The sequence below is a fragment of the Abrus precatorius genome, unplaced genomic scaffold, assembly GCF_003935025.1.
Source record: "Abrus precatorius isolate BTA unplaced genomic scaffold, Abrus_2018 Scaffold2, whole genome shotgun sequence".
Lineage (NCBI taxonomy): Eukaryota > Viridiplantae > Streptophyta > Magnoliopsida > Fabales > Fabaceae > Abrus > Abrus precatorius.
The window spans coordinates 37,775,544-37,802,249 of record NW_020874362.1 but is presented as its reverse complement, the minus strand read 5'-3'; the positions used below and the strand labels follow the sequence as shown (position 1 = coordinate 37,802,249).

The window sequence follows — 26,706 nt, the reverse complement described above, 5'->3', positions numbered from 1 at the left end:
CACACTTCCAAGACCCAAACCAGTAATTTCAGATTTCATCTTACCACAAACACTTTCCGGACAGAAAAGGTATTGAGTGAAAAAATGAAGGGTATTTTAGTACTTTCAATGGTCCCCCGCTGTTTTGTGAGACAATGATTTCCGTTCAAGAATGGCTTGCAGAGTTGGCAATGTCCTTCTTCTCCCTTACCTCACCGATCCGTACACTTCAACCTGTTTTCTCACTCTTTCTTCTCTTCTCTTCGGCAGTTAAGCTGCTCCAATCCACAGACACCCACCTACTTTCTCTCTCTAAAAACTCCCAAATAAATAAAAATAAAAAATCTCTCTCTGTATTTTTTGCGATTAATTTCTCTCTCTTAATTCCTTCATTTATTGCTTCCCGTCCCACACGCACATTCATTGGTTTCAGAAACAGAAGGAAGTTACTACTACTTATCAGATAGAAGGGGAAGGGGGAAAATAAAAGGAAAAAGAAGAAAGAAAACCCGTTTTGGGTTTTCACTGTTTGAGTGAGAGGAAGATGCCTCTGGTGAGATTGGAGGTGAGGAATGAGTTCGGTTTGGGGCAGCCTGAGCTGTACAGAGAGAGTAGCAGAGAGGACCCTAAAGCTGTGCTGGATGGTGTTGCTGTGGCTGGCCTTGTTGGGATCTTGAGGCAACTTGGTGATCTTGCTGAGTATGTTTCTTCTTTCAATATCCAATTTTTTATTTTGGGGCTTACTCAAATGGGTGCAGTTTTCAATTTTTACCCTTATGGTAGTTGTTTGGGAAATGGGGTTCGTTATTTTCTGGGTTTCTGTAGTTTCGAGGCTTTAATGGGGTTGGAGGTTGTGTGTTGCTGAGAAGGCTGGTTTTAGTCGTAACAGAATGTGGTTGAGTTTTTCTTTACACTTAGCCGTTGGAATTGAGGTCTGTTTTTCAGTTTTGGGCCAAATTTAAATTTATAAGGTGACAAAATGCTCTTTGACTTTTGGTTTTGGTTGAGCGTTCCCATTCGAGGGACTTAAGCTTTTTGTAGACTGTTATATAGGTTGCGCACAGCTAGACATAGGTTGTTCCACGAGGTGCAATGGTTAAGACTTAAGAGGAATGAATTAGTCTAAACGTGCTTTCTTCCATTTCTTCTAGAGGTTTTTTCTTTTAACTGAGCTAATTCCGTGTTATACCCCAGCAAAACAGCTTTAGATATAGTCCATAGTGGAAGGAGTATGACTAATCTGAATGCCAGTGTTAAATTTTCCTAGCTTTTGGAACTCCATTACTGATATATGCCACCTACCTCCCCTGTCTTAATCCCTACTTATTTTGTTCGAATTTGGATATAACTTGTTCCCTTTGTACCAAGCACAAGTATTTCTTACCATGATGCTTAAATGATTTGCTCTAACAATCATTTAAAGAATAATAAATCAAAACCTGGGTATATTTTGATTTAAGTTTCAATATAATTGATCTATGGTTGTAAAAGAGTTAGAGTTTTAAGTTCCCATATTTATCTTTAGCTTGTTGGCGTTGTAGCCAGTAATCATTGATAGTTTTGGGCGAAGTAAAGCCTTACTTATGGTTTGTCTCAAATAACATCCCATATTGTGTTTTCATATTTGTTAAAATAAATCAAGAAAAATTTTAAAGTTAAAATAAATGATGATTTCGTTTGTGTTGTATTCAATTTAATCTCTCCAATGCTGACTGTGTCCTTTCATCCAATTCCACCATCTGTCTACATGTTCAGTATGTGCCCCATTCTCTAATATAAATATAATTTAACAGTTCCAGATAATCATGACATTTACTCTATGATTCTTGAAAGTTGTAACCTTTAATATATACATGTGATGAATGTGATTTAATTCAAGTAGTTCTAGTTTTCCGTCTGTTATTTGTGTTGATGTTCATAGCTGATGAAGCTTTTTCAAAACTGTAGTTTTGCAGCAGAGGTCTTTCATGGTCTCCAGGAGCAAGTCATGACAACAGCTTCTAGGAGTCATAGATTGATGGTTCGTGTTCAAAACATTGAAGCTTCCCTACCTGCCTTGGAGAAGGCTGTATTGGCACAAACAAGCCACATACATTTTGCATATACAGCTGGTACGGTTCTTTTAGGCAATGATCTCATACTAATATGTGGATTTATTAGAAATATTATGTTTTTTATTCAGAAGATGATATTTCCTTTCTGAAAGTTAGGGTCTTTGTATTTTGTTTAATAGGGTGTATCTTTACCAAATTTAATCTGAAGAGAATTTTGAAAAGCATAGACTATATTTTTGTCCTAAATCATATAAAGGGCAGCCCAATGTATGAGGCTCTCGTCTAGTGGGGTTTGGGGAGGGTAGATGTACACAATCTTACCCTCAAAAGCGGAGAGGCTATTTCCAAATTCTGAAATGTGGTCTGCCAAAATATATCTTAAAATAAAACTCAAACAAAGACAAAAGTGTTATGTTTTTAAATTAATACAACCTAACTAATGTCATTGGATGTAAATCTTTACTATTTTAGAAGTTTTGATATCATATAGGCATATTACATCCTGAGTGAATCAAATAGAGTAGCTCTTGAGATGGTTATTCCTGTGTTAAGTATTTGGTTATATTACAATCTTCTTAAACATGTTTCTTTGAATAGAATCTTTTAATATACCAATCATCACTTTAATGGACATGCTACCTTTCATTTGTTTGTCTAGTATTATGCTGATCAGGCAGCGGGATCATATTGAAAGTTAGGTTGTTTTAAACATGTTTTCTTTCTATTTCTTTTGATGGTTCATGATATCCACTTTGATCAGGTTTCACTCTCTCTTTTGCATTTTGTCATAGGGAAATTGCTCTGAGAAATTTAATTTGTCTTTGGGTATGTCATAGTTAAAATTTGTCTTTGTTAGCGTGCATGCTCTTAAATTGTAAGGAGATCTCTAAATATTTAAGGTGGAAGTACTGTGGTTGGTTGAGTATTCATGTCCTCAATTTGTTCAATGAGCCAAGGTGCATTGATGAAATAGGAGGCTGATTATTATTGTTGAATATGGTAATCATTTTGTATCCAACATAATGAAGATTATGTATGACCAATATTAAACCTTGTTTGTACCATGTGATTTGTTTGGCATGCATGCTGAATTATGACAGTATGCTAGCTTTACATACTTTTTTAGATAACATATCTATATATTTTATTCTAAGTTATGGATTAATTCATTAAATTATGATCATGGTTTCATTGTTCAGATGCCAACAGTATAGGAGTCCTTAACAAAAAGCAGTTTCCTTTCAGGTTGTGAATGGCATCCACGTATAAAACCTGCTCGAAATCATTTCATTTACAATGACTTGCCTCACTTTATTATGGATTCATATGAAGAATGTCGTGACGCACCACGCGTGCACTTGCTTGATAAGTATGTCAAAATTTCTTTTGATTCTCTTCTCATTTTGTCTTTCTGTTTAAGAATAGCAAGAATAGTTAGGTACTGCAGCTTAAACTAGTTTCCAAGTACTAGATGATAGAAAATTACAGTGTTGTTCAAATTTGGACTGTTACGAGGTATCCCTGTTCTATTTGGTCTTCTCTCTCCCTTCCTCACTCTCTCCTGTTTTCCTGGCTTTGAAAGTGTCAAGTACTGTCAACTAATCCAGCTTAAAATGAGTGCCCTGTACTGCTTAATGAAATATTCCATGTGTCAATCAGATTCGATATTGGTGGCCCAGGATCTTGTTTCAGGCGATATTCGGATCCAACATTCTTCAAAAGAGCATCTGCAGACTGGGATGAATCTTACTCTGAGAAGACTGAAAAAGCAAGGAAATCCCGTAAAAACAAGGTAATACAATGATCCAAGCATTTCTATGTAAAGATTATCTTTAACCAGTTGCATTCCTGCCATATGCATGCATTGGTGTCTTTACCAACAATTGCTTGGTGCTTATATAAATAATGTTGGACAGAAGAAAAGGTCATCACGAAGGAATGGAGAAGTTTTGAGGGGTGAACATATGCATAGCAGTAGTGGCAGGTAGTACATCTACGTGTCTATTGCACACTTACTAATGGAATATATGTTTTTAATTCGAAATCAACACTTACATAGTATATTTCTTCCAGAATGCAATTTATTTCTTCCTCTATCAATGGACGAACTTCTTCCTCACAAACAGCCTCCACAATAGATATGACTATGAAATCAGATCTGGAACATCATTCAAATTCTTTTGATTCAAGGTCTGGTGGTGGCTACATTGAATGTGTTTTCCATCCCAGTAATACTATGCAATCTCATGAGCCAGATTATAAAGAACTATCTTCTCCGAGGTTGGCACAGAAAACCAATATTCGGCATTCATTATCTCCTCATATAGATGATAGTATTTCACATGATTCATTGGAAAAGCAAGTTGCCTCTAGTTCATCAGGTGTTACTTGGGATGAAAAGGAAGAGATAGTGGAATCTAAGAGCCAAACCTGTGATAGAGATAAAACTCCAGAGAGGATTGTGGAAAATCATGGCACAGATATGCATGCAAATGAGGCTGTTACCTTTACAAATGTTGACTACAGTCATGTCCTATTCAATGAAGAAAGCAACCTAAAAGCAGTCTCCAACAGGGTTCAAACTGATGATATTGATAGTGAACCTGATAATTATGTGGATGCTCTTAACACCATCGAATCAGAATCTGAAAATGATATTGATTATGAAACAAAACGGGAGGTGCAGCAGTTCATTTCACACGTCCTTGAAAATGGAGTTACTGAAGCTTCGTCTAATTTATTTGACAAAACTTTATCTGATGTTTCCCAAACTGATTATAGTGTTCCACTAAATAAAGAAACGGGCAAGGATTTCCCTGACTCACTGCAAGAAAATCATCCTCTGGATCTTGTTTCAAAGCCACCTGCATCTAATTTGGGGTCTGTAAGTCCATCAGATGTTCTTGATAGCAAAAATTTGACCAGAGACTCTGTTTCCTTAAACAAAGAAACATTGATGGATTTGCCTGACTCACTGCAAGAAATTTCTCCCCTCACATCAGAGTCACATGCATCTTATTTGGAACTTGCGAGTCCATCAGATGTTCTGAACAATGAAGAGCCGACTAGAGATACTGTTTCCATAAACAAAGAAACATTTGAGAATTTGCCCAACTCGTTGCAAGGAATTCCTCCTGTCACATCAGAGCCACATGCATCTAATTTGACAGCTGTGAGTCCATCAGATGTTCCTTTTAGTGAAGAGATGAGCAGAGACACTACAACCTTAAACGAAGGAAAGTTTAGAAATTTGCCCGACTCATTGCAAGAAATTCCTCCATTCATATCAGAGCCACATGCTTCTAATTTGGCATCTTTGAGTTCATCAGTAGTTTCTCTTAGGAATGAAATAACCAAGAGTATAGCTGATTCGTATACCTCTGAGACTCCTGCTTGTGAACAGGTTCCTGTCACATGTGGAAATTCTGTTTTTGATCACTCAGTATGCGCTGATACCGTTAGTTCTTCTGCTGTTAATGATACAGTGTCAGCTCCAATTGAGACTGGTAGATCATTTTCTGATTCCAAAATCTCTAACTTACCAGATGAAGCAAGTACAATCAGCAACAATATCTGCAAAAATGAAGAGACTCTCAGTGACTCTTTGGCTGATAATTCAGTTAGGTTCTGGACCAATGGTGGATTATTAGGACTTGAGCCATCAAAACCTCCTGACTTTAACAAGTCAACTTCTTTAAGTCAAGGATCATTGAGTACAAAAGGTGAAGCAGATGGTGGTTCACGTCATAATTCAATAATGCAAGAGAGTAATGGTTATAAAGAGGAACGGGAATCATCAGGAGAGGTTGCTGAACAGAATCTAAAGGAACAGAGTTCGAAATTCTTAACATCAAGCCATAAGGATGACCAAGCTTGTGTCTCTGAAAAGACCACTGGCAGTTCTCAGCAGGGATTTGGTCAAACTGAGAGGAACAGTTTGGGGGATGTCAGGGTACATGCACCTGGAAGTGCTCTCCCAGCTGCTGCTGAGCCGAAGGACTGTACTGAACCCGACCATGGAAATGGTGAAAACTTATCACGTGTGTTTGGACTTAGTCGTAGATTATTGACAAATAGCTTTCAACGGAAAGTTTCTTTTGATGAAAAATCTGGCCATTATAATGCTCTGAAGTCTGTTATATTGGAGCAGAGTGGACAAAATGGCACTGTAGGACAGTCACTTCCTGAGACAACCTTGAAAGAGAAAGTTAGTTCAGGATATCCCATAAATTCACTTCCTCCTTCACCTCCACTTGAACATATGAAAATATCCTTCCATCCTGTCAGTGGACTAGAGACATCCAAACTCAAACTAAAATTTCCTGATGGCAGTAATCGTCATGAAAGCCTAAGGGATATGTTTCCTTCGTTCCAGTTGGTCCCAGAATCTTCCATTCCTCGGGATGATGCAGGCTCTCACTCTGATGATGATGACACTTTCTGTAGATCATCTCCTTACATATCAGATGATGATCGCCATAGCCCTCACTCTGACTATAATTCTGATCAGTGGGAATCTGATGAAACTGCTGAAAGCAGTGACCAAGGTGTACATGATTCTCCTCACAAAAGGTCATCTGCTGAATCTGTGTCCAATGACGACGCCAACGTAAAAAATGGACATGGTACATATACTACGAGTGGTGTGGAACAATCTTTATCTGGGCCATTACTTGATTTTCCAAGTTTTGATAATGTTAATCGTGCACTTGAGAGAGGGAATAATAATGATTCCAAATGCAATAATACCGTTGTATCACATAGTCATGCAGAGCCTACACCACCTCCTCCTCCTCCACTTCCTACCACAGAATGGCGGGTCTCAAAACCACAGTTGGATATGACAAATGCGACGCAGCATTTTATGTCTGAAGATGCTGAAAATATTAATGATCCAAGTCTTCTTACTATCTTCCAGCAACCTAGGTTCTCTGAGGTTGAGCAAATCGAAATTAATCACAATGGTCATGAATCTTATGACAACATTATATGTAAATTAAAGGAGAAGGTACTCATTTGGTCTTGCCTCTTTTTCTCAAACATTGCGCACTTGCAACCATGGTGGATATTAGAATCTTACATATTATTCATCTTGTTCAGCCTTCCCTGCAGCTGGATCGGCAGAAGCTGAATGGTCAGACGGAAGCAAACCATTTGAGAATGGGAAAGGAGACAGATGAAAGGGAGGATTTCCTGTATCAAATCAGAACAAAAGTAAGTACACATTTAATGATTTAATACCTCAAAATGGTCATTAAATACTTGAATTTTTACCAACACTGGTTGGTTCAAGTGGGACATAATTTAATTTCTTTAAGTGAAGTCTTCAGTTCACTTGATGTGAATGAAGAAAATAGGCGCTGAAAAAGCTTTTCCCTCTTACATAGGTCCACTGTTTCATCGTCTAATTATTTCTCCAAATTAGAAATGCACATTGGGGGGACTATTTTGATGTATTTATTAGTGGATGATTCATCTGATGATAACTTGGGACCACTGAAATGTAAATTTATTCATGATTTAATAAATGATGAACAAGTAACTATTATGTTTCCACTTCTCATTGCTGGATGGAAAACTAGACAAATTTGACCAGCAACGTGGTCTTGCTAATTAAGTTGTGAAAAGAACAATCATGTTTGTTGTAGTTAACATTTTGCATTGGCTTGTCATTTATTGGTTCAGGCCTTCAACCTGAGGCCCACAGTAACGGGAAAGTCAAATGATACAACCGGCCCCACTGCAAACGTTAAAGTTACTGCAATTTTGGAGAAAGCAAATGCAATCCGTCAGGTATTCCTCATTCCTCTTTCCCCCTACTGTTTTGGTGTCTGCATTTAATATCTAACATGTGTCCTTAATGGAGGAACTTTCAGGTTGTTGCCAGCGATGATGGTGAAGATGATGATAACTGGAGCGATACATAATATATAAATATATATATTTCATACTTGTTACGTTTTTTAGCCTCTTGAAGTGAAGTTGCATGAGGCTTTGTTCTATGTACGCATGTGTGAATAAATCTTGTCTATCTGTTATAAAGTGTAGTGCAGCAGCATCAGCCAGTTTCTCATAGTTTCATTCATTATCATATGAATTCATGTCTTCCTTAGTTTTTGCTTTGAATCTTTGAACTGGGAAATCAGGCTGACCCAATATTATTGTGAGATTACAAATCCAGGCGACTGTTTGTACAAAAGTTCCTGAGAAAAGAAAAATGATAATTATGAATACTTTGACTTTATTTCTAATTATTATCTCCCTTTCAACGACAAGATTGGTCATGTTCTTGTCCAATTTTTCTATCTTGCTAAATAATCTTGAAAATGTCAAGCAAGTTGGAGTGCACATTGCCCTCACCAACCTATTCTTTAGCTGATAATTGAAGGTTATTCTCTTTTAAAGTGTTAATGAGATTATTCAACTTAGTTTTGTCTCTCATGTAACTCGATGTTTTATCTAAATTTATTCATTTATTTAAAAGTAGTTTGTTATTTAAATATCTATTTAGAAATTTTAAAAAAATAAAGTACAATATTATAATAACTCGTCCCAAAATATTGGATTGACAAAACATTCCACTTGAATTAACACTTGCTAATACGGTCAATCGTTTAAGTACTTGTTTAGAACACACTTCTTTGTTATAAAAAAGAATCACTAAATCATCATAACTTAAATGTCCTAAAATATGAGTGAGTTTATTGTTTAATTATTTACTTATAACGCTTTTAAAAGTTTTTAGAAGATTTAGAAGTACAACGATTACATCTTAAGTGTTTTAAAATATAAGATTAATAAGATGTATCGTTTAAATTAATTCTTTCATTTAAGATTGATCTTAAATTTTTTGAATGATAATTTTTAACCAAATATGTTCTCAATTCACTTTGAAAATTCTGAATATCCTTTTCAATTATCATTTTAAAAAGTGTCCTGGGATATATAATGTTGAGAAATGATGGGTTTGAAAAGAATACATAAAAGCCATCACGAATTATTTTTAGAAACAAAATAAAAAAGTCATAGGTCAACGAGGAAATTAAAATTTGGAAGAAAATAAAATGTAACACACATTGGTACTTGTATAATTTCATTTTGCATCAGAAGTATAAATAAATAAATAACTAGTGGAATGAACAATGTGTAATTAATGGAATTCATTTGTGTTAAAATAAAATTATATATTGACAGTTCGATTTATTTCACTACTCATCATAATTAACCAAAGTGTCGAGTTATCTTTTTTTGGGTACTGTTTCTTTGGAGTTCTCTAGTCTCTCAAGTTTTGGCTTTACCACATGTTAATCGTAGTGTTATATATATATAGAACCTTAACCTTTCAGTTGAGTTTAAAGTTTAAACATTAATGGTCTGTGACGATTCCAGGACAGGAACCGGTGGTGGAGCTTGAAGAAAAAGACTACAGTGCTGAAAAAGTTATTTTCCTCAAACAATTATTTTTTAAAAAAAGTTAATTATATATCAAAAGAATATTCTAACGTATATATCCTTATATTTAGTATCGAATTCGATCTTTATCTTATTCATGGTCTCAAAACTATGTTAAAAAAATAAAGAAATTTTAGTTGATGTGATAGCACAAAAAAAATTATTATTTATTAATAAATAAAAAATTATTAAGCATTAAAACAGTCTTTATTAATATGACTTTATCTAATAAAAAATAAATTATTAATATAAAATTTAAAGGTCTCATTGAATAGATAATGTATTATACAAACATGTAAATTATTAATAGTAAATATTAACATTTTAAATTAATAAAATCATATGTTGATATAATATTCTGTTAATATAAACTCACTGTGTATACTTAAAATTTATTTTTATTTTAAAAAATATACCAAGTTGTTCAATATTAGTAATTGATATTTTTTGGTGATGCAATGAATTATGATAATGATTAATGTCATTAACAACTTAACTTTTTCAATAATAATTCATGGAGTGGATACTTATTTTAGTCTCTTAAATTATAAGTATTGATTATTTTAATTTTTAATTTTATAAAATTTTTATTTTAATACCTAATTTTATAAAATGACATTCATTTTACTTCTGATTTTTTTAAAATATATTATTTTGACCTTTTCGATATCAAAAGTTCATAAAATTGTTATAAAAAATAATTAAAATAAATAATGTTAAATATTAAAACAATTCTCTATATATAAAATTAAAGACGAAAATATCAATGTTTACACTTAAAAAAAAAATTGTAATTCATATAAATGGAATTAACAGATAAAAATAATATAATGTTGTGATATGATTTAAAAATAGGATCTTCAACAAGCCTAAAGATTCACCAAAAACAAACTAACCTTAAGATTTAACTTAAAGGTAAAAAAAAATAAAAATACTTAATACTGTTTGAACCTAATAAACATTATCAGTATTTTATTGTTGAATAACTTGAGTATTTAATAGAAAATACATTAAGTGATTCTTAATTATTAATAAAACATAAGCGCTAGCGACATAAAATTATATATATATATATATATATATATATATATATATATAAAATAGGTTATCTATACAATGTAATTAAAACTAAATTAATAACAATTAAATACAAGCTTTATTTTTCCACCTTAAAAAAAGACGTTAAGAGTTTGAATGATATCATAATGACATATCAACCCAAGTTATTAATCAATATCTTGAAATTGCTAATAATAGCACAAACTATACTCACCACAAGAAGATATTTTATTAAAAAAAGTTTGAATCATAAGATTGATTTTGGCGTAGGGATGATTGGTTTCTTCGAAATAAACACCTTTTCAATGCCCCCCCTTCGTTCTAATGCTTGACTTGGAAAAATCCCTAAGAGACCATCATTAATCTCAATGCAAGTTCTTAACGCTATGCTCACTTGTTCTCACAAAAATTGTTTGGAGAATAGCATGCAACAACTTAACCAGGAAAAATGAGTAATGATCACAAAATTCTTCTAGTAAGACAAGTTTTTTAAACATAAGAGGTTTTGCTCTCCTCATAGGAATTTTAATTTAGAGACAAATCTATGCCCTTTCATGTTCATCTTGCAAGATACCCATGGTGTCACACGAGTTATTGTTTTTATAGTTACATGTTAAGATACCCTTTATATAATTTTACCCTTTTTTATCTTATCTTTCATCCATAATATATATGTAAATCATGATTGGCAATTCCTATCCTCCTAAAATCTTTGCCATTAGTCATTCAAAACTTGATGCTGAGAAAGGGGTAGTTGAGGATCCAGGCACAAGCTGAATCTCTGAAGGGTATTCATGTCAAGGTAGAAGATCCTCAATTTGCATTAAAGATTCAGCTTTTATCTCGTGCTCCATCTCCATCGCCATCGATTTGTGAGTACTGCAGCACAACCTTTGTGTCCAAGGGGAAAGTTGGTGAACATTAATATTTCTATTACTTGCTAAGTTTTAATTTACGTAGTTATGAGTACTTTTTGAATTGTTTCTTTAGTAAAAATTAAAATTTTACCACAATAAAAGGTCTATTTTATAAGTTGACGTAAATACTAAAAATACTTGTAATAATACACCCGAGTATACTCTTACTAATGTTTCCCATTTTTCTTTTATTTTAGGATGGCACTTTGCTGGTTTTTTCCTTTGTCTTATGCCTTGTTGCAGTTATCTTATTGTTGATATCAGTCATCATGCATAAAGCCGCACGATATTTTATGATTTTGTCAATGAGCAGTCTATGTAGTGCAAGAATTTTAAGCACGTATTGTATGAATTCTGAGTGGCGATTTTCTATTATTCGATAGATAAACTCTTGAACAGATGAAAAAAGAAACAGAACAGAAATGAGCCACATTTTCATTAAGTTTTGTACGATATTAAGTAAAAAATATAAGTAGTTTACATCAAAGAGAAAAAAATTAAAAAGAAATATAATTAGTTGTGACCGGATTATGAGAACAACAATGAAACTTGTTCTCTTATTCTAATAGAAATAGAAATCTATGACAGTGATTAATTTAAGGTCCGACATAACTTTGCCTTATAAAATTGAAGAGGGACTAAATAAGAGAATGTGTACTGACTGACTTTAAAAGAATCATAACGAAAAAGTGTATCTTTTATCGATAAAGAATGCAAATCGATGCTTCCTAATCTTCATTATAAAAAGGAGTAATGAGCTGGAAATGTGATCACTTTCCAAATTAATAATATGAAAACTCCTTTAGTAAAGAGACGGCGTATCAAAATATCCTATAAAACGTTGCGTACTAAAAGGGAACTTGACCCACAACTAAAAATTATATTTGATGGCAAAGGAAGAAAGGCAACCAGGTGCATCTAAATCTTTTTATAGCTATTGTTTTATGAATCTAGATTCTCTTCGGTAGCTGAACTCTGTCAAGTTGATTTTACATTTTTATTTAAGTAAAAAAAATTTACTTAAGCTAAAATGTAAAATTTTACTTAACTGGATCGTCGAGTTTGCGCTAAAACAGGAGAGAATTTCGGTCCTTGATTTATTGTCTTAAAAAGTTCTTAAAACTATGTTGTCAGATATTTACTGTTATTAAAAAAAATCAAGTATCATATTTTTAAATATATTTTATTTAATAAAACTTTTTAAAATATGCAGATACATTAAAGTTTCTTAAAAAAAGTCTATTGGAGCCTGGAAAGTTAGCTTTTTGTATGAAAAGTACTACCAAATGCCATTAGGAGCATGCAACTTTAACAATCAAAATCCACTGAAAAAAATTACTTAAAATCTCATTCGTGACCACCGACCTACATGGTTCTACTGCCTTTTTAAAAGGCACAAAAAGCCAAGCCTAGATCACTTAATTGGGGGCATCCCAACTCACAACTAGAGTATAGCTTTTAAAAAAAATTTAAATTTTTTAAAAGAGTCACACTTTCAAAATTTCTATATGTAACTAAAATAATAAAATTTTAATTTTTGTACTATAGATGAAAACATATATTTTTATAATATTTCAAAACTAAAAACCAATAAAATTTCTACATTTTTTTAGTAATGTAAGTTCTTTTATGGCTAAAATATTTCTTTATAATTCACTCCCACTTTAAAAAAGGAAATATAATAATAATTAAAAAGAATTATTGAAATGTTAACAATTTTATATATGGTTTAGGGTTTAGGAATTTTTAATAATTAGTGTTATATTTATCCTTTAAAAGGTACTTTAATTTTAAGAAAAGAAAGTCAAATATAAAATCTTACCTTTTATATATAAGAATGTTAATTTCAGATTTTCCTCTAATTTAGTTCTAGTCATGCTGTTAAGTTTCTTGAAATTTTACCATTTTCATTTCTTTTAAAATAAAGTAATTACAATAAATGCCATTTAGATCTAAACTTAATATATTTAATATATATTTCTTTTCATTTTTCAGTACTTAAGTAAAGAGTTTTTAAAGGAAACTATATTTTACCCATTTAATCTTTGATAAAGATTAATATATTTGCTTATAAAAATTGTTAATCTCAAATCTTAAAGGTGAAAATAATCAATTAATAATAGTTAACCTTTATGGAAAGAATAAACATTAATTATTCTTTTATAACTTTAATCTAATAAATATACTTTTCATAAAAATTTTATATTTTAGAACGCTTAAACTTAAGCTTAATAGTTAAGATTAACAAAATCCTTAATTTATTAACTAAAACTTTTTAAAAAGTATGAAAATTGTTAAAAAATTATTTTAATAGTTAAAACTTTTAAAAATTAATTTTGACACATAATTATAACCATAAAGAACTAAATTAATTTTTTTCTTTAAATAAACTAAACTTAAATATAGTTTTGTTTTTTCACCTATTGAGATTGATGTTGTATAGTTTTGTTTTTCCAAAAGTTAAGGCTTTATTCTGAAATTGACTTGACTAATTTATAATTATATGTTGCAGTGTGTGACTCACGCTCGAACGGATTGCAGAGGATAGCATCACCCAATTAATAACTCATCTAAACAAATATTAACGAATCATTCTCTACAGCTTTTGTGGATATTACTTAATTACCTGTTATGGTCAGGTAACTAACATCCTTGTTTAATTTCCAAACTTTCAATCACAAATTTGCAATTTGCATCAATGCATGTCTCAAAGAAAAATAATTAATATACAATATTCCATTGTTTTTCCTCCTTAAAATTTTTTAAAGTAATAAATTATACTCCATTAAATTTAAGTTAAATAAAAGATTTAAATTAAGTATAAAAATTTTAAAACTTACACTGATGTGAAAAAATTTCAACCCCATGTATATATATCCTTTTTGGCTAGCTTATATTATAATTTTGATCTGACTTACTTTTTTTAAGTAGAATTTAAATGCAATAAGCTACTTCTCATCTTCCCTTTTCTCTATCCATCTATAAAATAGTGATAATAATATATTGTCCCTTTTTTTTTGTCAAATTAATATCGTCCACCTTTTACACTTTGTAAGCGATCTACCTGGATTGGGCCAGGTTGTATGTATACTCCATAGCAGTGCATGATCTTGACGTAGACTACTGATGTGTACAAAAAGCTCATCCATAGCTTTTCTATTCCCCTCAAACCCTTTTCCCTTTTCTTCTTTTCTCCTTTCTTTAGTTTAATTTGGCAACCCACTTTATATCCCACCTACGTTTTGGCGTTTATCACATGGATTTTCTGCCAAGGACCCATGGTTTATGATTGTACTAACTACTAAGCACTTTTACCTTTATTCCCCTATGCATATATAAAAGCACTTTCACAATCTTTCCCTCTTCAATCCCAACCTAAAACCTTCTCCACTGAGAATAATCTCTCTCTCTCTCTTCTTAAAATGGCTCAAGTACAAAGTAGTCAAGACAGTGAAGGCATTAAGCTATTTGGGACAACAATTACGTTGCATGGTAGAGAAATAAAGGAAGAAAAAAAAGAAAGTGAAGAAGGGAGAGAGAAGAGGCCAGATAAGATCATAGCATGCCCAAGATGCAAGAGCATGGAAACAAAGTTTTGTTACTTCAATAATTACAACGTTAATCAGCCTAGGCATTTTTGCAAGGGCTGCCAGAGATACTGGACAGCTGGTGGGGCCCTTCGCAACGTGCCGGTGGGTGCCGGCCGGCGAAAGGCCAAACCACCGTGCCCTGGTGCCGACGGGTTTGTGGATGGTGCATCCACCATCCAACAGTTCGGTTTGGATGAGGGGTTGGTTTTGGATGAATGGCATGTTGCCACCGTGTCTCATGCTGATTTCCGGCAGCTTTTTCCGTCCAAGAGGCGGAAGACGAGTTCAGGTTGGCCACCTTGTTAAATTCTCTCTTCTTTTATTCTTTGTTTGCACCCTATGAACTTTTTCAGTTTAATTTTACTTTCTCTTCTATGGGTATATAAAATTTGGTCGTTGTTTTTCTATGTATTATTTCTAAATAAAAACCCAACAACTATAACAATTTATCAATAAAGATAGGGTTTCGTTAACTAATCAGTATCTTTAAGATACTATAATTAAGAAATTAATAATATTGTTTATTAAAAAATGTTATAAATTTATTAAAAATAATGAAAACTGAATTGTTACTTTTTTTGACTGACCTAGTTAATATTTACCATAAAAATCAACACTTACACTAATTGTTACATATACGTATTGGAGGTGACAACCCTAAAACTACCTCTTGTCCTTTTTTTTTTATTAGGCTCTTCTACTCTCACATGATCTCAAAAAAAAAAATGAAAAAGATGAGAGAAAAATAAGCAATCCTTTGATAAATTTCATCTCATTAATTAATTCACATAACCATAGCGATTTCATAAGAAAAACGCGTTCTCATTTGTGAAGCGAAAGTGTTTATTTGACATTTTGCTTGTCATGTATAGAGGAAACTGTGAGCTAATTTTTTTTTATAAATTAAAGACATGAAAACTTCAATATGGAACTCCCAAATTTTCCAACTTTCCTGAATACATGACCAAATTAAAATAGCGATGCCCCAATTATTTTTTTGTGTTGTAGGAAAATAAGAATTTTTGTATATATAATTAATATTTGAGCATCCCTTTCTGCATATTATATTAAAATGTTATCAAATGGTCAGAAATTATCTTAAGAGAATTGGTTGTTAATTAATGCAGCTCAACATGAATGTCAATAAATGATCATCCACGAAATCACAGAACATCCGAATCAGATACAAACAAAGGACATTGAAACTGTGCAGTGAAACTCTAAATCTTATCTGATTATGAAGATGTGAATCGCTAGAAAAAAGAAAAGGGCACAGCCAATGAATAGAGATCTTGTTCTGGCTATTGGAGACGTGAACGGTTCAGATTATTTCTCACCTACATGCCTAGCTAGTTCATACATAATCTACAAAATTCAAGTACCTTAATTCATTTGCTTTGACTTGCGATCCGCGAAAGCTACATCGTTTGATGTAAACGTAAACAGAGGAAATGGTCAAATCATGACAAAGAAAGAGAGAAGTTTATATAAAAGTACACATTAAACACGAAAATTTGAGTGCAAATTGTAGTTTATTTACTATTATTTTTTTTCTCTTTGCTTTGAAAATTAGGGAATCTAACCCTCTTTTATACACAACTTGGCTCTAAAGGCCGGCCAAAAAGTTTACTCTACGTAATCAATATAAATTTAAGAAAATAGTTTGAATTTAAAATAAAAGAAAGATTCCAATTTTATGTTTTATAATGATAATTGTGGTCAAATAATTGTAGCCTCATTAGTATTTTATTTCCACTTGTTTCATTCATTAAACAGCTTTTGTTCGATAGACGGAATATTATTGATTTGATTAAACCGTTGGAAACAGATCATTACCCTAAAAATAAAAGTTAATTAGCTGTGTACCTAGCTTCATTTGATATAAATTTAATTTATCTTATAAAAACTAAATTATTATTATTTTAAATCTATGTTAATAAACAATATATATCGATCAATCATACATATTACTTTTTTATATCATATTATTGAATTATTTATTAATATAATGTATCTTAAAGATATATATTTATAATATTTATTATTAGTAATTTCATTTTTATTAAATTAAGTTTACATTAAAGAAAATAGGTCGAATAATGAATGATTAATATATGATTTTTTTTGGATTAATACTTTTATTATTTTAATACATTGCATCTATATATTTAAATCTATGCTATTATTGGTGAAATTCTATCGTTTGATCACAATTTTATTTTTTAAATAGAGAATTGTAAATGTTTATGATCTATCTTTACTTTACAGTGCATTACAACTCACGTGTGCTGTAAAACGGGAAAAAGAAGGGTAGCAAACCCAAACAAATTGCTGTATGCTGGATGTTGCTATAGAATTTTTCTTCAATGAAAACACTGTATTATGTGTCGGCTAATGTCAAATTTTTAAAGAATGAAAAATCATGAAATCAAAATTAATAAAATTAAATATGTCCAAAATTATAGCTTTAGTAATATGAATTATACCCAATAGATTAACTTAATTTTCTATAATTTTAATCTAACTCTCTCTTAGGTGATCCAATTTGAACCTACTGTAGTGTCAATTCTCCGTTGTAGCTTATTTATAAGAAATATTATTTCTTCCATTAATGAAGTATCCCGAAATTTGACTCTAAACCTGGCTATTAATTATCATGAGAAAACAGTTTAGGCTTTACTCTGCGTCTGACATATTTTCTAAATTAAAGGTTCGACTTTTTTCTGCTTACTTGCTGAAATAGGTTTTTTTAAGTCCTAGTAAGAACCTTAATTTGATCCAAAAATTTGTTTAAAAGTCTATTTTATATTAAAATTTATTAATTAAGGTTACGAAAATAATTCTAAATAGGTTAACTAATGAATCTATACTTATAAGTAAATTAATAAAAAGGGGGGGGGGGGGGGAAATAAGACAAATTGAGATAAGCTTTGTAAGTACTTGGCCTAAGTTGACTCAAGAAGTTTGGTCTAATTAATAAGTCAACATAAAAGCTTATTTTATGAAGATTTTTTAAATAAAATATTACTTTTAAATTAACTAGTCAACCTAATGACGTGAATCTTACTCTTATTTATTGAGTCTTACTAAGAAAATTAATAAACTTTCCTAAAATATGAAAAAATAAAGTAAATATAAAGTTAAATTACTATTATACTCTTAGCACTTCAATTCTTAACACTTCAATGCTGTTTGAATAAACAGTGAAAGAGAGAGAAAATAAATAAAAGAAAATGAAAAAAAGATAAAAGATAAAATAAAAAAAAGATTTAATGTTTTTAGATGAGCAAAAAATAATTATAAAAATTAAACTAATTTAAAAAACGTAATTTTTTTTATTATAATATTTTTCTTAATAAAAAAAGTTTTCAATTTTTTATATCATATAAATATTTTTAATAAAAACAAAAAAAATTAATAAATAACACTTATTTTATCACAATACTAAAAACAATCGATTCTATTGTTAACTTTTCTTCCCCTTTTGTTCACCGCTGGACTTTGAATGCTTTGAAAGAGCCAAGAGAAAGTTGAGAACACACATCCAAGACGATATTTGAACATTGGAGTCGTTAAATTTATATTTTTTTGAAGGTGAAATATGCTGATTACACGAACCAGCAAAAGGTCAATCATCCAAACCCTACGAACAAGAAACAGCCAAAGGATCCATTCATATAAAGGAAGCTTCAAGGCTTGGAACGAATCCCTCTCCTTTAACACACACACACACACACATATATATATATATGCATGTATATGATCATCATATAAAAAAAAGAGTTAAGAAATTAAGATTAATCCCTCCTTTAAGTATTGATTGGTTAATCTATGATGAAGTTTAGTTAATTCAAGCGAGGGTGCCATCATCAAGAAGTGCAAGCTCTTGGAGAACTCGAGTGCAAACAGGAGACGATCCTTCTTCAAGAAACCAAGAGGGTTTGCAGTGCGAATTGGGGACACAATTCCATTGTTCTTGGTGAGGCTGATTCTTGCAGCTTGTTTCATGTGAGATTCTGAATCAACATCTCCACAGTCATCTCTGCTACTCTTCACAAGCTTAACCTCGCAAGTTTCCTCCTCCTCATGATCTCTGTTAAGACGTCTCACGTTAGTCTGGAATAGAACCAGAATACTCCTAAATACTAAGGTAGTTCTTCTCTTTTAGAAGTGAGTTAGGCCCAAATTTTTTAACATGATATCATTGTCTATTCAATTTTAAAGTTAGCTGCCCACATATGTCCAGTTTTGTTTAGTCCACCTATGCAGACGTCGAGTCCTTGGCGTGAGGCGGTGTAGTCCTCAACCTTGTAGGATCCACTTTCATCAGTCACTGCCTCCTTGCTGAATGTCACGTTGCCATCTTCAATTTCCTTGCACTCCACACGCACCGTTGCACCTTCATTACTATCGCATTAATTCTTTATCACACATATACAACATGCAGTAATATTTAGTTTTTCTATCTTCAATAAGAGTTTAATTATGTAAAAATTCTAATTATATACAATGTTGTTACGGGTTAAATTAAAAAGTTGAATTATTTATATGTAACATGCATGAACTCGCTGGCCCTGGTGAGGAACTGGGTGCGGCATGTGTCACAGTAAACAGTGCCTTCAATGAAGAAGCGGAACCAAAGAAGGACAAGAAACAAAGGGCAGAGGCAATGATGATGATAGACTTGGCCATCCTGAATCCTTCTTTTTCTTTTTCTTTTTTGGGTTTGGATGGAGATTGATGCAGAGGAGGATTGTGTGCAAAGGATTGAAAGCTCCATTTTATGCCATTAATGTTCCACCATTTTCAGAAGTGTCTGTGAATTCTGAGGTTGTCATTTCTTCCTTGGGTTTCTTCTGGGGGTCAAACAAAATTATTTGACCCGCTCGTGCTTATTTTTATACACGTGTCTTAATTAGTTTATTGATATCGTGTTGAGTAGTTTAAGAATGCAAGTCGTTATATATACATATATTAATAAGTTTGTTTATATAAAAAAAAGAATGTAACTTGGATTTAATTAATTCTTAGAGGTGAAGAGTGTTATTTTAAAATAAGAGTAGATGGGAGTGTAATTTTAAGTATCTTTAAAAGAGAAGTGTTATTTGCCAAACTTTGTACTCAATAGCAAACTTTCAAAATTGACGTTTATTTTCCCCACTTGAGTATATAAAGAAATTCTCTCAAGCTGCTGCAAGTATCATCAAGCAATAATACTACTTATTTTTTATTTCTTTTAATGATCTTACTGTGTTTTTTTTTTTTTTCTATCAAATGAGTAGCCAAAATCTTGCAGGTGTGTAATCTTTTGGACATTCTTAGGAAAAACAGTATTAGGTGTCCTAGACCAGTTTCTTGTAATAATGTGTTAATTTTGGAAATTGATTAATGATACGGAATTTACTTATACGGAAGTGAACGACACTTACTTGTTGCGATATTCTTTATGAAATTTATTGAAGAATGGTTTTGATTCTCTCTTCCCTTTTAATGGTTATGCATAACTTTATTGATTTCAAATTCCTGCGTTTTTGGTGCAAGTACTTCTCTTACTATCTAGCATTACTTGAAAAATATAAACAACCGAGGATACAGAGAATAATATTAAATCAAAGTATTCCAATCAAAGCTAAAAGTGTCTTTCCACTTTTTTTATTCGATTTATCTATGGTGTCTACAGTTGTGTCCCATAATGGTTGTTGGAAGTTATATCAAGCCTCCTTTGAAAATTAAAATCTCGGAAAAAAGTACAAGTTGGGATAATGTATTCAATCTTGCAATAATATCATGGGTAATACTCCAATTGAACACTAAGAAAAATACGGTGATAAACAGCAGCCATAGATGTTTCCACATTCCATGATTCACACATTTTGGGAACAATGATTCGCATAATTTTAATAAATTTTATCTATGTAAAACTGATGAAAGAATGCGAGGTAGCATCCTTTGGGAAAGATGTGAAGTCAAAATGAAGCAATCCACTAAATTACAGCCAAACCATCATGTAATTTCAACTCCAGTCTCCACTAGAAGAAAAGACACGCATAGAATAAAAGAAAAGGCACAAAGCCCTAGGGTGATTTTCTAGATTTCAACTTCATGTTCTATTACAACATCCTAATGGTAAACTATCAAGGGTTGCAAGAGACTAGTCTTCTCGTATGCACACCACAAATTCCTGCAAATATATCTGCTTCACTTCATTGCAAAATGTAACTTTGTTACGTTCAAAAAGTAAAACGCAAATACCATCTGCTAAGTGGGTACATAACCTACCTATGCATCTTCACCACCAGCAGCTCGGGCAGACTCCACCTTTTGTTCCTCGGCTGTTCAAAAAGGAGATATTTAATTAGCCAGGGAAATCAAGGTACCAAAGTTGGGTTGGCAGGAAAAAATGACAAATAAGGAAAAAAACTGGAAACTGAAACAAGGAATAGCCAAAATTGAAACTGCTAATTCAGTATAGGAGACCGTATCTATATACTATACACACACACATCACAGAGAATCTTTAAAGAAAATGCTGAAATCCCCGCAGCATACAAATGCTGTATCCAATAACCCTACCCATGTTTATGCATCCTACGCTAGAAACAACTCTAACCTAATTTCAATTCTACATTAAACGCTAAACAAAAGAAAAATTATATAACCTGAACTCAGTGCACAAGTTCAAGAAGAACATCAATCTCCAAAATTCCTAAAATCTAAGTCAATCAAAGTCATATATATAAACCCCTGTGATTAACTTCAAAATCAGGGTAACAGGTCATTTTTACCGTAGTATTTCTCATTATGACAATAGTATCAAATAATTCAATAGGAGTAGTGGAGAAAGGACAAGTAGTAAAACATGAAGCAATGAGATTAGATGCCATTGCAGTAGCCTGTTTTATTCAATATTATGGAATTTTGATCAACATGGGATTCTTCAATTATTTGCAACGGAAGAATGATGACACTTCCTTCTTGGCACAAATCAAGATCTAGTTCCCTGAGTTATTATCATTTCTTCCTTTGGACCTTATTCAGAGAAAGTAAGGATCTTTATCTAGTCGGTAGTAAAATGTGTTGCACCAACAATGACAATCTCAGACAAATAAACTTGTGTGACAAAAATTCCTTCACAGATAAACATAATATCAAACAAAAGGACGTCACAATAGCCACGGACAAACAACCATACAAACATAAATCATAACAATGCCTATTATACCTGAAATGGACATTTATCAAATAAAAATAAAAAACTTGATATATTCCACTTCTGTTGCAGAAAGTCCAGCTATCATAGTGATAAGTAACATTAATTTCCATTAATGCTTACCTCCATCTTCAGGGATGTCAGAAGTCCACAAGGTGAGGTTGTCCCTCAGAAGCTGCATAATAAGTGTGCTGTCTTTGTAAGACTCCTCACTCAGAGTATCCAACTCAGAGATTGCTTCATCAAATGCCTGCTTCGCAAGGTGACAAGCCCTGAAATGTGAGAAATATGAGGAGTACTGTGTTAAAAAGAGCCCAACTTAGACACTAGTGCATGAACAAATAAGAGGTGCGGCATTAAATAATAACACAGTCAGGAAAATAAAGATAAAGGCACACCTTTCAGGGGAGTTCAAAATTTCATAATAAAAGACAGAAAAGTTCAAAGCCAACCCCAATCGGATTGGATGCGTAGGAGGTAACTCAGCCTCTGCTGTAGTGGAAGCCATCTGCAATATTTAGGAATAGTTTAGATTAACATGAACTGGTGGAAAAATACTCGGTAATCAACAGCCAACTTTGTATTGGCGATGCCTTCATCTACTGTCACACCAGCAAAACCGATCATAGGTAGTCATAGGACAAATATAAGATATTGAAAGTCATGCCTGAATAATAACACTACTGTGTCCCCACTCCTTTTCCTCTCCCCAAAACTTAATGAAACACATAAAAGTAACTGCTCTGCTTATATTCATCTCTTTTTTTCACAAACAAGCACATATAAACCTCAAATCTCGGCTAATTTTTTCCTCCCTAACAAACATACAATCTTAGTGATAAAGAACCATAGAATCAATCCTTCAAAGTTCAAAGTACATATTCAGTGAAGAGTTCTGGCACACAAATCAACTACAAATTGAGATAATAACACCAACACAACAGATATATATTAAGTTATTAACATTGAAGTTGAAGTTATTCCAATCACTTGATTTGTATTGCAATAATAGATTGTTGAGTGTTGACGATTACCTTCAAAAGAAAATTGAAAAAGGACACGGCCAATAAAGTTAGCACTTTTGTCAGGGATTCAATAATTCTATCCGATTAGTCAAAAAGCAATACAAATAGTCAAGACTTGGAATTAAAAAAGGAATGGGGAAACACCGAAACAGAAATATATATTCATCTCTGGCTTCAGCTACCAGCCTACCAGAGACATGTCAACCAACCACAATCCACAACAAATACCACGAATTATCAGACGTGATTGGTAACAAATATCAAGACCTTCTAAAATTTAAAACACACAGATTCAAGCGGTTTGAACACAAGCAAACCTGGTATGCTTTCATAGAATTATCGGCAGCCTCCTTTCTCTCATCACCGGACTTGAACTCCGCGAGATACCGGTAATAGTCCCCCTTCCTGCAAACCATGAAGGAGAAATCAAAACAGACGAAATTTTAAATTCTCAGTGAGAAACAGAGAGAAAGGTTTAGAACAAAAGTGACTCACATTTTGTAGAAAAAGACACTAGGTTCACCAGAAGAACTGGAGGGAATAAGGTGTTCATCAATAACAGTCATGATATCACTGCAGATATTTGACAACTCAGATTCCACTTTCTGCCTATACTCCTTTATTCTCTTCACACTCACATCGTTCCCTTTCGCTTCTTCCTTCTGCTCAATCGAAGAAAGGATCCTCCACGAAGCCCTACGAGCACCCACAACGTTCTTGTACCCAACCGATAGAAGGTTTCGCTCCTCAACCGTCAATTCAACGTTTAGCTTCGCCACATTCTTCATCGCATCCACCATTTCTAACACACGCAAGCGTGAAATTCTCACAAATTTTCTCCAGAAAATTCAAAACCCCCATTCCAATTTTCGTCTCAATTGAACCATGTAAACCAGAAACAAAAACAGAAACAAACTATTTTTCAAAAATAAAAATATTTTCAAATGAAACATCAAGTTCAGCGCAGTGGAGACTCTCAAATCTCAAATTCTCAGAACGGAGGAAACAGAGGAACCACAGAGAGAAAAAAAAGTTATGAAAAATTCGAAGCAAAGAGAATGGATTAGAGAGAGAGAGAGGAGACCTTCATAGCGCTCGGCTTGTTCAGCGAGCTTGGCGACGTAGACGAAGTTATCGCGTTCCTTGGTGGAAGCCATGGCTACTTTCTCTCTCTCTCTCCTCTGAGTTTCTCGCTCTAGAAATGATGTGTGTGTGTGTGTGTGTTTGGATCCCAACTTGAATGAAAGGGTTTGGTTGTGGAGGGACACTGAGACAGGCCACGACGCCACAGTTTGGTCGTGGGGGAAGGGGCCTCTTTCCACGCGCTCTTCCGAGAGTGCTCCGCACGCTTTTACATTTTCGCTATTAGTGGGACGTTGGTGATGGTCACGGCGGTGGGTGGAGAGTGAGATTGGAAGGGAGGCAAATTGATTGGCGTTTGGTGGGCATTGAAATTTCAAATTCACTTTTTATCATTTGAATATTAGGGATCGTTCACACGCAAACATTAAAAACTACTCTATTCATTTCGAAATTTTTACAACTAAGAAATGTACTATTCATTTAATTTGATTTTCCCCTCTATTTTATATATCCTTTTTTTTTTCAACATTTTATCTATCCTTTTAGAAATTAATAATACCCATTTTTACATTATTGTTTATTTAAGTCATTTTTTAAATTTTAAAATAAAAAATTAATTTTAAGAAAATGAATATTATAAAACTATCAGAAATTTATTTTTTATCTCACTTTTTTACAATTTTTTTTCATATTATCTATAACATTTTTTTCTCATTTTCTTTCTTTAATCTTCTTCGCACTGTCTCGTATGATGTGTAAAAAATAGGATTACTTTGCAGTTCAAGTGATTTCGGTATATCAACTATTTTCAATAATGAACCCATTTTTTTTAAGAGAATTTATTTTTATTTAAATTTTAAAAATAGTGTCCCTGTTTAAACTTAAAAAATAATAATTTTTTAAAGCATTATCTTAAGCTTTGTTTATTATATTTCTTTCTAAAGATAAAAATATATTATTATACTTTAGTAATAATATTTAAAGAATATTAAAAATAAAAAATAGCAAAACTAAAAATATACTTGATTAAATTTTTAACTTATAAAAATATTTCCAAAATTTAAAATTATAGAAACCAAAGTAAAAATAAAAGTTGATAAAATAAGTTATAGATACTTTTTAAATATTTTATAGAAAAGCGACAAACACACCATTTCTTATGGGAATGAAAATCATATAAAACCCAATCACTAAATAAAAATAGTTTATGTGTTTTTATATAATTAAGACTTATTTCTTTCATTTTTATATAAAAATAATGTTTTCACATGGCCACTATTTTTAAATGAAGAAAGCTATTTTTGAGAAAAAGAAACTTTGATCCAAGTATTATGCAAAGGTCAATTGGGTTAGATAAGGTTGGACCATGAGTTCATAACTAAAGTAGCCACCAAACCCATGCGTTGCTTCGGGTCAAGATAATTGAAACAGCTCTTTGTCCCTATCCAATGAACACCCTAAGAAATTAATAAACTATAAAATAGAACTTGGTTTCAACAAACTCTTCAATTTTTAGCATCATGGAATAATATAATTAAGCTTATACTGAAAATAATTCAACAAACGTGAATTTTATGGTAGTAATTCAAAACTTTTTATTAATTATTAAAATTCAAACGTATAATTTCTCCTTGTTTATTCAAATCTTCCCCTGTTAAGTTTGAACCCAGTTCAATAAGCTAGTTGTTTTAACTTTGGGTGAGTGAAGCACCACGCACAAAGATGGCGTTGGTACGAATGTTTTTTTATGATTATTATGTGTATATTTGATTTTCTTTATTTTTTCGTTATAGAAATAACTCTTAAACTAGAACTTTTAAAGTTATGCTTAGAATAGATTTAGCTTATCTAAGCAGTTCAGAATGGGCAGCTTAAAATTGGTATCTTTAACAAAATTTAGAAGAGGAATGTATAAATAAATTACAAGTTATAACTATAAACTACAAATAATTATTGTATAGACATCGCAGCAAAAGTTTTGCATCACAAGACTATGTAAGTAAATTAGGTGAGAAAGTAGGGCACCAATCAATTCTACAGTAGAGAGAAAGCTATCGCTATCCAGCAACTTGAAGAAAAGAAACAAAATTTAAGTAAGATACTAATGGAGTTTTATATTTAAACCATCCCATTCGTTCCTAATCCAGAAGAAAAAAGAGAGGAGAATAAGTAATTCAATTAGATTAAATAAATTCTATTGAATTTCATTCCATTTCATCCTCTTTCTTTTTTCAAAATCCATATAGCATAATATAATTTAATCTCATTTCATTCTCTTCCATTTCACCCTCTTCTACCAAATTCATGCAATCAAATATAAATAATCAAAGTTCAATT

The 26,706-nt window shown here is 32.2% G+C and overlaps 4 protein-coding genes across 11 annotated transcripts; 2 read left to right on the top strand and 2 right to left on the bottom strand.

Moving 5' to 3' along the window:
• Positions 1–201: 201 nt before the first annotated feature.
• Positions 202–8,314, top strand: LOC113857733 (protein SCAR1). Of its 3 annotated transcripts, none has more exons than XR_003503297.1 (9): positions 202–678; positions 1,927–2,090; positions 3,279–3,402; positions 3,693–3,825; positions 3,950–4,017; positions 4,107–7,041; positions 7,134–7,251; positions 7,719–7,826; positions 7,910–8,281. XR_003503297.1 is itself a non-coding variant. In XM_027489895.1 (9 exons), exons 1-9 carry the CDS (start codon positions 524–526, stop codon positions 7,958–7,960), a joined length of 3,852 nt encoding a protein of 1,283 aa, XP_027345696.1. In that variant the 5' UTR covers positions 202–523; the 3' UTR covers positions 7,961–8,314. The 3 variants fall into 3 exon arrangements, 2 of the variants coding, with proteins under 2 accessions (XP_027345696.1, XP_027345698.1); XM_027489895.1 differs by having other exon boundaries at positions 7,134–7,247; positions 7,910–8,314; XM_027489897.1 differs by lacking the exon at positions 202–678 and having other exon boundaries at positions 1,973–2,090; positions 3,268–3,402; positions 7,134–7,247; positions 7,910–8,300.
• A 6,569-nt stretch (positions 8,315–14,883) lies between these two features.
• LOC113859910 (cyclic dof factor 4-like) lies at positions 14,884–16,198 on the top strand. Its single transcript, XM_027492571.1, has 2 exons — positions 14,884–15,340; positions 16,179–16,198. The coding sequence occupies exons 1-2, from the start codon at positions 14,884–14,886 to the stop codon at positions 16,196–16,198; spliced, it is 477 nt and encodes a 158-aa protein (XP_027348372.1).
• A 2,703-nt stretch (positions 16,199–18,901) lies between these two features.
• LOC113859278 (olee1-like protein) lies at positions 18,902–19,743 on the bottom strand. The gene is given in 5 exon segments (XM_027492088.1): positions 18,902–18,963; positions 18,966–19,151; positions 19,352–19,458; positions 19,611–19,686; positions 19,689–19,743. Coding segments are annotated over 5 exon segments (486 nt in total).
• Positions 19,744–20,792: 1,049 nt separating this feature from the next.
• On the bottom strand, positions 20,793–24,676 carry LOC113860199 (14-3-3-like protein C). 6 transcript variants are annotated; one of them, XM_027492878.1, is made up of 7 exons: positions 24,371–24,532; positions 23,782–24,088; positions 23,604–23,691; positions 22,660–22,769; positions 22,385–22,533; positions 21,331–21,383; positions 20,793–21,244 (listed from the first exon to the last, which is right to left on the bottom strand). In XM_027492878.1, exons 1-6 carry the CDS (start codon positions 24,441–24,443, stop codon positions 21,331–21,333), a joined length of 780 nt encoding a protein of 259 aa, XP_027348679.1. In that variant the 5' UTR covers positions 24,444–24,532; the 3' UTR covers positions 20,793–21,244. The 6 variants fall into 6 exon arrangements, with proteins under 6 accessions (XP_027348679.1, XP_027348684.1, XP_027348682.1 ...); XM_027492883.1 differs by having other exon boundaries at positions 20,825–21,244; positions 22,714–22,769; positions 24,371–24,516; XM_027492881.1 differs by having other exon boundaries at positions 20,830–21,232; positions 24,371–24,516.
• Positions 24,677–26,706: the final 2,030 nt, after the last annotated feature.

Excerpts from the sequence above, each read along its gene's own strand:
- LOC113857733 (XM_027489895.1), top strand. The coding sequence starts at position 524 with ATGCCTCTGGTGAGATTGGAGGTGAGGAATGAGTTCGGTTTGGGGCAG. Across the intron at positions 3,826-3,949 it reads GGAAATCCCGTAAAAACAAG|AAGAAAAGGTCATCACGAAG; the intron begins GTAATACAATGA and ends AATGTTGGACAG. Across the intron at positions 7,248-7,718 it reads TGTATCAAATCAGAACAAAA|GCCTTCAACCTGAGGCCCAC; the intron begins GTAAGTACACAT and ends TTATTGGTTCAG.
- LOC113860199 (XM_027492880.1), bottom strand. The coding sequence starts at position 24,443 with ATGGCTTCCACCAAGGAACGCGATAACTTCGTCTACGTCGCCAAGCTC. Across the intron at positions 23,692-23,781 it reads AGTGTCTTTTTCTACAAAAT|GAAGGGGGACTATTACCGGT; the intron begins GTGAGTCACTTT and ends CATGGTTTGCAG. Across the intron at positions 22,770-23,603 it reads ATTCTATGAAAGCATACCAG|ATGGCTTCCACTACAGCAGA; the intron begins GTTTGCTTGTGT and ends TAAATATTGCAG.
- LOC113859910 (XM_027492571.1), top strand. The coding sequence starts at position 14,884 with ATGGCTCAAGTACAAAGTAGTCAAGACAGTGAAGGCATTAAGCTATTT. Across the intron at positions 15,341-16,178 it reads GAGGCGGAAGACGAGTTCAG|CTCAACATGAATGTCAATAA; the intron begins GTTGGCCACCTT and ends TAATTAATGCAG.